We start from the raw sequence: 9,375 nt of genomic DNA, 5'->3' as shown, positions 1-9,375 counted from the left end.
TCGGCAGATGCATTAATTTACGTCTCAAAAGCCAAAATTTAACTTGATTATTTTATGACTGTTCACTTAGCGAACTACATGAAAACAATCCGTGGACCACAGGTTGAGAATCATTGAGACAGGCAACGTTTTCGAAAAGTTGATTCAACTAACCGCATCTGATGTAGGAGGCCTTAATCATTCAAATTGATGCTTTTTTTTATTATTATTATTTTATTTTATTTTATTTTATTTCAAATTTTAAATCTTCCATTTCAACCAAGTTTTACCCTTGAATATTTTCTCTGTTTTTGTTAGAATATCATGCTTCTCCGTTATGTTACTTGTATTTAATCTGCATCCCTGCATGCATCTTTTTGGCATAACGCATATGAAACATTTTAATGACGATTGAATTTTTCTGTAAATAACCTTTTATGGCGCATGAGTTTATATAAACTAGTATGTTATAATTATGTTTCTATCAATCTCCCAACTTTATTTTTTGTCTTTCACGTAAATACGCCAAAACCTATCAAGCGGCGAAAGGTATTGCCGCGATTGATGCAAATTTCGAGCCAGTACTATGTCCTCATGGGGGACATCTGTCGACCATATTTTGTGCGAATCCTTGTTCTAGTATTTGCGATAAAGAAGTCACACTTAACGATTAGAATTTTGAGATACATCAGATGTTTAGAAGCAATTTTGCTCAACTTTTGACCCATCTTGCTTTGAACTAAAGCTTTTTTTTTGGGGGGGGAGGAATCATTTACTCCTAGAAACGTACTTAAGGAAAGAACAAAGAAGTTGCGGCATCAAGCAATATTTCGTCACATTGTTTGACCAACATTTGTCTTTTAATTGCTTTTCAGATAGTAATTAATTTAATTTATCAACACAATGCCGTGTCTTTGATTATATTTAAATTTATTATTAATTATTAAGCATTTGTCGATGTTGCTTGATAGCAACTATAAATTGTTTCTTTCAAGACGGCATGTTTAAAACTTGAGCAAATTCTCACTTTTATTATAATGGATATTTTGAGTAGCAATCTGTTCAACTATATTCATAAGATGAGGGCCTTTCTGAGGTCCCTTTATGCCTTTTAATATTGATAATTTGCCTTTCTGAGCAATAAAGTGAAGGAAAATATTGATAAATCAATGAAATATGATGAATAGTGTGTCAAACGGCCCATGCTTGATATTTTGTTCCTAACTATGCAGAGAATAGTAAAATAATATATTTGTGTATTTGTTTGTCACTGCCGGGAAAACGATAAGGCTTAGAAACTTGAAATTCGCTACACAGTTGAAGTTTTTTGCCGAGGTTATGCAACTATATTTCATTTACGAGAAACATAGACTAGATGCAAACACGCATTTGTGTCATTTGTCAACCTCAATCACGTGCTTGACTTAGAAAAGAACAAATTGGTGCCAAGCAGACGGTTAATGCGAATCCTATTGGTTATTATTATTATTATTATTTTAATTCGAGGGAAAATCCCAAAAAGTGGCATAGCGGCAAACCTGCTGGAGACATTTTTGGTTACTTTTGGTCTATGTGTTCCGCTAACAGAGTGTAGTCACCCGATTATTGATAAATTAATCAGAAAAAAAAATATTCAGTATTTCGTATGGTTGTGATATTTTTACCCAAAAGACCACGAACTAGCTGTTCTGTCATACTTCTGTGTATTGTAGTAAATTGAAAAACTCAGTTTTACTAGCAAATTTATTTTTTTATTTAAACTAATTACTAGTGTGAGAATTGAATAACGTAACCTCTGTCTCACATTTTAACAATAAGGGAAAAAAACAGAAAGCCTGTTTTCGCTCAGAGTTTAGCATTTGTTATTTTTTTAGTGCGATAGACATTTTGTTACACTCCCAATATGAATACTTTCAACAAAAAATAAATATTTCACAGTACAAAAGTTCACGAAAAGCAAGTATACAAGTATATGGTTTTAAAAGATCTTTAAAAAGTTTTGAACAGATGACTTGTTTCAAGGAAACCTCTAAAACATAAAACGTTTCAAAAACTCAAAAATCCACAATTCCGTACTTGCTTCAGTTCAGTTGAGCTTCTAAATTAATTTGTTTCGTTTATTAGCAATTAAATTTATAACGTCTTTTTTTCAGTTTTGTTTTAGGCAACGATTAAACGACTGGGCCAGCAACCAACTCATCAAAGACAGAGCAAGTATTTAAAAAAAAGCTGAATAATGTTTCGAAATCCATCTAAGTGGCGTTTAAACCATTTGTCTTAAAACTTTACCACAAATCATCCTAACTTCCCCCACTAATAACAGAATTATTTTCCTTTGATCTCATAACTGCGATTTTAGACACCAAGCAGATAAATCCTAAAATTATATTTACGAATTTGGATGCTCGTTCCAGTTTCTATAAAATGTTTCCTGGTAGAACTCCACCAAGGAAAAATATATTTCTGTTCTGGCCCATGCTCAATGTTGTGATTTAATAAAGCATCTTGGGATGGAAAAAGTGCTCGGAAGTACATGCATGTATTCATAAGATGAGAAATCATACTACATGTCTTACATAATATCAAACGATCAGATTCTCTCGCAACTCAAGCTCAGGGACGCGTTTTTACTTATTGATACTTTGAATTTTGGATCTCGCAGTATATTTCTGGGTTTGTAAGATTTGATGTCGAAAATATTTTGTCACCGCTGTTTTTTCCTCTATATAAAGGAGTAGCTGACCCGTACGAAACATTCCTGCTTAAAATTGATAGTCCTGTTGTAACATTACCATACGTAAAAATTAACATATTCGGCAGGCTGAAAATTACCGGACTCAATAACTCACAAATTTATTTGGATAATGAATGTAAAATGGATAGCACACAAAGTGCTTGATTTTTAAAAAACGAAGACTATTCCCGTTGCATTAGTTTTAACGATTTAGATATTAAAACTGCTAAAGGCATTCCGCCCGAACACGGACTCGATCACTGGACCGTACGGTTGAATACCTAACGCTCTACCAACTGAGCTCTCCCTTAACAATGTAACAAGTGCTTAACAATGCAAGCGAAAGTTTACAATTTAACCGAACAAATCTATCCGGTTTTTTAGCTTAGTTTAAAAACAAAAACGAGCAAAATGTTCAATTGAGTTTTTTTTTTCGCCGAAAGCGGGTGAAAAAATCTTTAAAATGACACTTTTTTTACGAAATATGATGATGTATTAAGGAAATTATGGTGTTCCCACAAGAAAACATCTTTTAGAAATAATATATATGCTAGTAGTACAGAGAGAGCAATTCTTTTGTTTGCCGTGAGTAGCAACCTATCTACTATGAGATCAAGTAATTCAAATCTCTAGACCTCATTGTCCTCACATGTGTACTATTCCTTACCCTTTGCCACGATGCCTTTAGGTGCCTTGCGGTGTGCTCGTAAGCACCCGTCAAGTGGCCGTTCACCTGTGTACAGGATGCCTGCTGGTCGAAGGCCCTTTGTATACGCGAATGAAGACTGGTGCACGTTTAATCTATCCTGGTCATACAGTCCTCCATGTTCCCTATCCAAATTGATACCTCTGAAGGTGCTGGATTTTGAATTGCTTGTTTCCTGGCCTGGATCAAAAAAATAGAGCTGTCCTCAGCGCCTCATCCGGCCGGTTATACCATGTATAGGGTTAGGTACGGCAAACCCTGGAATGCAGAATGTACATGCATTCTACTCGTACATCAAGGTACGTGCAGTATAAACTATGCAGGTTAGTTTTCAATGAATACAGCCACATAAATGTATGGAGAAATGCAGACGAAAACAGAAACACAGATACAGTGGTAGCGGGAAACATCCTAAAAGGTGGTAAGTTTTGAAACGTAAATAATGAAGCAGCTCGTGGTGTTGAATACTTTACGACTCCTATGAGGTGAAAATGTTACGGAAGCAGTTAACTATTACGTTAAAGTTATTCTGGAAGTGAACTATTGGATGAGGATGAAAACACATGTTGCGCGTTACCTAGTCTTAGCGAGTTGATTCAGCTCCAGCAGAAGGACTGAATCTGGTTAAGACCGGCGTGTCATTCATCGAAGATTTTCATCAACACTTAAATCATCATTCATTAAATGAAACACAATATGAATCACCAAGTAGACAGTAACTTTTGGGGAAATTTTAGGCAGTCGAATTCTTTTATAAAGAGCCCTGATGTAACGAGAACCCGGATTTAACGAGAAAATCAGAGACACTTGTTTGGCACAACATCACGTCTACGAAAGATAACTCGCTATTAACGGGCTAACTTCGGATATAACGAGCAATATTTTATGTGATTACTAAAATATTTATTGACTTCCAGTTTAACTAATTCTGTCTAGGAAAAAAAATAGCATTCCAAAGCTTAATCATTTTAAAAAGTTGCAAACGCGACGACGACAACGACGAATGTGAAATATTTCAGGCTGAGCATACTCGATTCCGTTCGAGCTTGAACCCAGACTTAAAAATTGACCAATTTGGGGGGGGGGGAGGGGGCTAGGAGTTTTCTCCCAAAAACGAACTACAATAACACATTTCAAAGCAAATTAACCAGCTTTTCTACAAAATAAAGACAGAAAGAAAGAAAATTACACAAGTAAATGCAGTGAAATCCTGTTACAACAAATACCAATATAACGATATATCCATTTCAATGAAATACATTTTTATTCACAATTTAATTTCCATTGCGTTGCTTTAATTACATTACAACAAAATTTTCAAACAAATTGCGTTCCCTTCAAATTCGTTGCACCAGGATTGTATTGCATGTACTAATTAAAAAATATGTTTTTTAAGGTAGTCGGTTATTACGAGCAATTATCGAGGTCCCTTAATGCCCGTTATAAATGCGTTCGATTGTACTGAATATGTACAGCACCATTTTGTTTAACAGCATTAAAAAAGATGAAGCAGACTTAGTAGACATTAAAGTCTAAACACTCCTTTCATTATTTTTTTAATAACTATTGCACTGAACAAAACAAGTTCTTTTATGAAAAAAGTTCTGCAAATAAATGATTCTAAACGTCCGAAAAGAATACCGGCAAAATAAGGAAGAACTTCTACAGGAGAAACCATTCATTTAATAGCGACGTTTAAAACAAAAATGTGGTCTTTCTGAAAGCAATAATAACCCATAACCGTGGCAGAAAAAACATTTTTGGAAACTATTGTTACGTGGTGCTATATCTGTCATGTGAAAAATCTGAGCAAGCAATTTCCTGTTGGCATTGTTGTCGCCCGGAGGAAAAAAAAAATCCAGTTATATATAAATAGAAGGAACAAATTTCAAGAATCTTTATCACTGTTAGTGCTGCGGAAGACGCTCTGGTGGTAGTGGGGAGGGAGGACGATGGAACTCGAAATAAATTGGGAGTGGAGCAATTGAACACATGTAATTTAACTGGGATATCATCAGCTGCGATCTTGGAGGTTGATGGAGATAAATAACTTTTTTTTTTTTTTTACTTTCTGGAAACTTATGCGCGGAAGTTTTTCTTTAACCTGATGCTGGAATGGAGAGCACATTGTTATTTTCTGCTGAGCATTTTGTTATTTCTGCTAAGTATTGTGTAAATTTCGGAATAAATTGGAGTAAAATTTTTACTGAATGATTCTTCAAAAAGTGGGATATAAGTTCCATTTATACATAATCGCTTGCACCAATAAAAAGGATTTGGAGTTTGTGCTTCTACGTATAATTTTTGAAAAAAGAGTAACTTACGTACTGGAGATTTTCATTCGTAGTAACTGTTACTTCAATACTTATAAACCAACTAAATGTACAGTAGTACACCAAAAATCCAAATGTCAATAGTCTGAACGTAAAACTTCCGAAATGTCAAAAATCCGAACGTAAAAGTTCCGAAATGTCAAAAACCCGAACGTAAAAATTCCGAAATGTCAGAAATCCGTTAATTTATGTTCCTTTTTTTAATTTCTGTGTCATAACTCCTCGCGGAACACATTGTACACTGTAAATATTTTTCATTTTTCTTTTCTATTCAGTAACTACTACAGTTCATTTTTGTTAAAATGTGCCGTTACATGTTGCAGCGTTACTTATTTAGATTTTTCCACTTTCCACTGTTGTATGGCCTACTGGTTAGAGCTGGATTAGATGAGAAATTAGAAATATATTAAACATTTCTTCAGTTTATTTCAGTGGGAAGAGGGAAAATATGCTTTGCATTCATTCATCTTAGTGTGCTAAGAATTGATACAATGATTAAGAAGTTATAATAACAGAAATTTAAAAAAAAATACTAAGCACTTTTCATAATGCACTCAAAAGGATAAAATTTAAGAACTTTTATTATACTTGGCCTGATTGTCACGGAAAACTCTGAGGCCTGCTTTTGCTTATATCTCAGAAACTAGTCTACATAGAGACTTCGGGATTTCACCAAATGATTTGCTTTAACTTAAGTCATTTCAAACCAAACTTTCCCATTATGAAAAATATGCATATTTCAACACTTAAATTTATGATTGAAGGTTAGATAATGATAAGGAATTCTCTACATGACTTGAGATGCACTTTTCTTCGTTTGTAGTGTCATTTTCGTGGAATCATTCAAAACTTTAGGAATACCTGAATTGCTCATTCTGACCAAGAAAAGTTATTTGTGTCCTTTATGAAAAGGGCTTAGTATTTTTTAAAAAAATCTGTTATTGTCTCTTTACTTATCCCTGTTATCGATTATTGGCATAAATGTAGATGGGAGCAATGACAGAATACATTTCATGCTTGCTCCAGAAAAGCCTTGATTCAAAATTTTCATTATGAATTACTATTAATATTGCTAAAAAAATGCAACAAAATTTGTAACAATGGATTTTATATTTAAACATTTAATGCGGAAATTACATGAAATTTCTTGTTTTCCATCCTAACTGAAATAATTTTATTTTAGAATTTTAATTTTTAAGCTTTAAATTGTACCTTAAGATTAAACAAATCATTCTGTGAAATTCCGAAGTCTGTAAGTGGTCTAAATGCTGAGATATAAGCAAAAGCAGGCCTCAGATTTTTCCGTGACAATCAGGTCAAGTATAATAAAAGTGCTTTAAAAAAAAGGTAGCACAGAAAAACGTATCGTCTCAAAACTTTTGAGAGCTATTGAATGTATTGAAACTAAGCTTCTTATGGGATGCTGGGGTGGCCGGAATGAATTTTTAAAAAAATGAAAAAAAACGACGTAAAAAAGCGTTTTATTAGCAAGGCACGTTCAATTCCCAAAACTCGACATTTTTCTACTCATTTAATATGCTTAAAGTGTGCTGAATCGAAAAAAACAAATTTCAACTCGATAGGACTTACCGTTTTGTTGATAATTGAATTTTAATTAAACTTAAACTTCTTTTTTTTTAATTTCTGTATTTCTTGAATTTTTAATTATTCCTAGACGACCTAGGTGTCTACTTGTAAAAATTTATATATACTTAAATCAACGTATGTTTTAAACCTGTACAAAAATATTTTTTGATATCTCCTGTATTCACTTGTAGTAGTTTGTTTCAATATGTGGTTATTTTATTATACTAGCTTATTTTTTTTAAGAATGTTGTATGATTGTGTAGGATATGTAAAAAATAATTTAGATAAATTCAACTTCATTAACTAAGACTTAATTGGATTTTTGTTTCAACATACCATCAAAGTTATGAGCTTGAGTTATTAAATAGCCCCTAGTAAAACAATCGCTTCGTTCGGCCAGTCCCGCAACTGTCTTTTTTCCCCCTTATATTGTGGTTGCAAAAAAAAAAAAAAAGTGAATAACTTTTAGGTATGGCAGATTCTTTTCAAGTCTGGGGAAAAGACTAGTTTAAAAATGATTTATGTTTTAACTATATTTGTTTCTTTGCAGAAGAATGTACCGGAGCTCTTGGAATGGAATCAGAGGTAATTAAAAATGAAGACATCAATGCAAGTTCATCCTATATTTTAGCAAGTGTTGGGCCTCACAATGCCAGGTAGGCTCATTTTTCTTCCCATTTTGCCTTATTTTATTTTACTCTTGTCAATTTGGTACAAAACATTTTCTGGTGTAATGGGAGAAAAAAACCTTAAGCCCACATAAGAAAATCAACTTTGGAGATCCTACTATTAAATATTTTACTGTAATAATACTTTAAACACGAATTTTTATTTGGGGGTATAACTTGAAAGGTTTAGTGTTTGAATTTAGATTTGAAGTGAGTTTGTAATTATTTGAGTTACCTTGGAAATATTACAGTATTTTATACAATTACTAAAAGAAATATTGTCTTCGTAAGAACGCGTTTTCGCAGCAACTTCCAAGTAATGTTTTATAGTTTATCCAACAGTTGGCCTGCTAGATACATTTCCAAATCAAAATAAGTTTGAATAATTGAGAGCATAAATTTTAACGTTAGGGTTAGTTTTATGTTAGGATTTCGTGGCGAAATGATATCGTACCTATATAACTTATACGATGAAAAATAAATAAAGCTACAAAAAATTGTTTCCCTTGTTTAAAAATGTAATTGATTAAGAAAATGAATTCTAAAGCATTTTTACCAAGTATTTCTCACAGCACCAATAGGTCATATTTTAAATTTGTTTGATATTTCCCTTATTAAACATACTTAAACATACTTTCAACTCAAAATAACATGGAAAAATTGAGAGTACAATTTTAAAAAATCAGTATTAGCATTTCGAACTGAAATAATTTCTTAACTAATTAACTTATATGATGAATTTTGAATGAAATTAGTATAAAAAGCATTTTTAGTTTTAAACCAGTTGTTTAATCAAGATAATGTATGTTTGATCTTTTTTGCCAAGAGTTTATCGCAGCAATCGCCTGACATTTTTTTTTTTTTAATGTTAAATAGTGCCCTGATTAAACACACTTTTAATTCAAAATAACTTCGAATAATTGAGGGTGCGATTTCAAGCATTTAGACTTACAATTTCAAACTGAAATATTTTTGCACTTATATAAATATTGGAAGTATAACACTTAAATTAAATTACCAAAATAACGTTTTTTTGCACAAGAAAAACTACTAAATAAGATAATATACTTTTCATCGATTTTTGCAGAGTTTTCGCGGCAATCGCATGACATATTTAATAACTTTCACAATAGTTACTTTGTGAAGCAAAGTTTCAACTTAGAACAACTGCATTTATGAAGTGATACATTGAGATGCATATATGAAGTGTTACAATCGGCTTTTTGAGAGTTGAATGATTTATTTAATCGGGAATTTTCAAAGCGATCTTCAGCAAATTGGAAGAATACTAAAAACTTGATTAGCTGTGTAATCGATTTTTATAACCTTGAATTGATGAAAAGAGAACAGAAGAACAAAAATGCAGTA

The 9,375-nt window shown here is 32.6% G+C and overlaps 1 protein-coding gene across 1 annotated transcript in view; it reads left to right on the top strand.

Annotated features, from left to right (window-relative positions):
* The first annotated feature begins 3,391 nt into the window (after positions 1 to 3,391).
* LOC129225020 (discoidin domain-containing receptor 2-like) overlaps positions 3,392 to 9,375 on the top strand; it is a 141,596-nt gene continuing 135,612 nt past the window's right edge. The window contains exons 1-2 of the mRNA XM_054859567.1: positions 3,392 to 3,419; positions 7,890 to 7,995. Coding sequence (XP_054715542.1) covers positions 3,392 to 3,419; positions 7,890 to 7,995 — 134 coding nt within the window. The remainder of the gene's footprint in view (positions 3,420 to 7,889; positions 7,996 to 9,375) is intronic.

This window comes from Uloborus diversus, chromosome 6 (genome assembly GCF_026930045.1).
Source record: "Uloborus diversus isolate 005 chromosome 6, Udiv.v.3.1, whole genome shotgun sequence".
NCBI classification, from domain to species: Eukaryota; Metazoa; Arthropoda; class Arachnida; order Araneae; family Uloboridae; genus Uloborus; species Uloborus diversus.
This window is presented reverse-complemented; position numbering and strand designations above follow the sequence as displayed.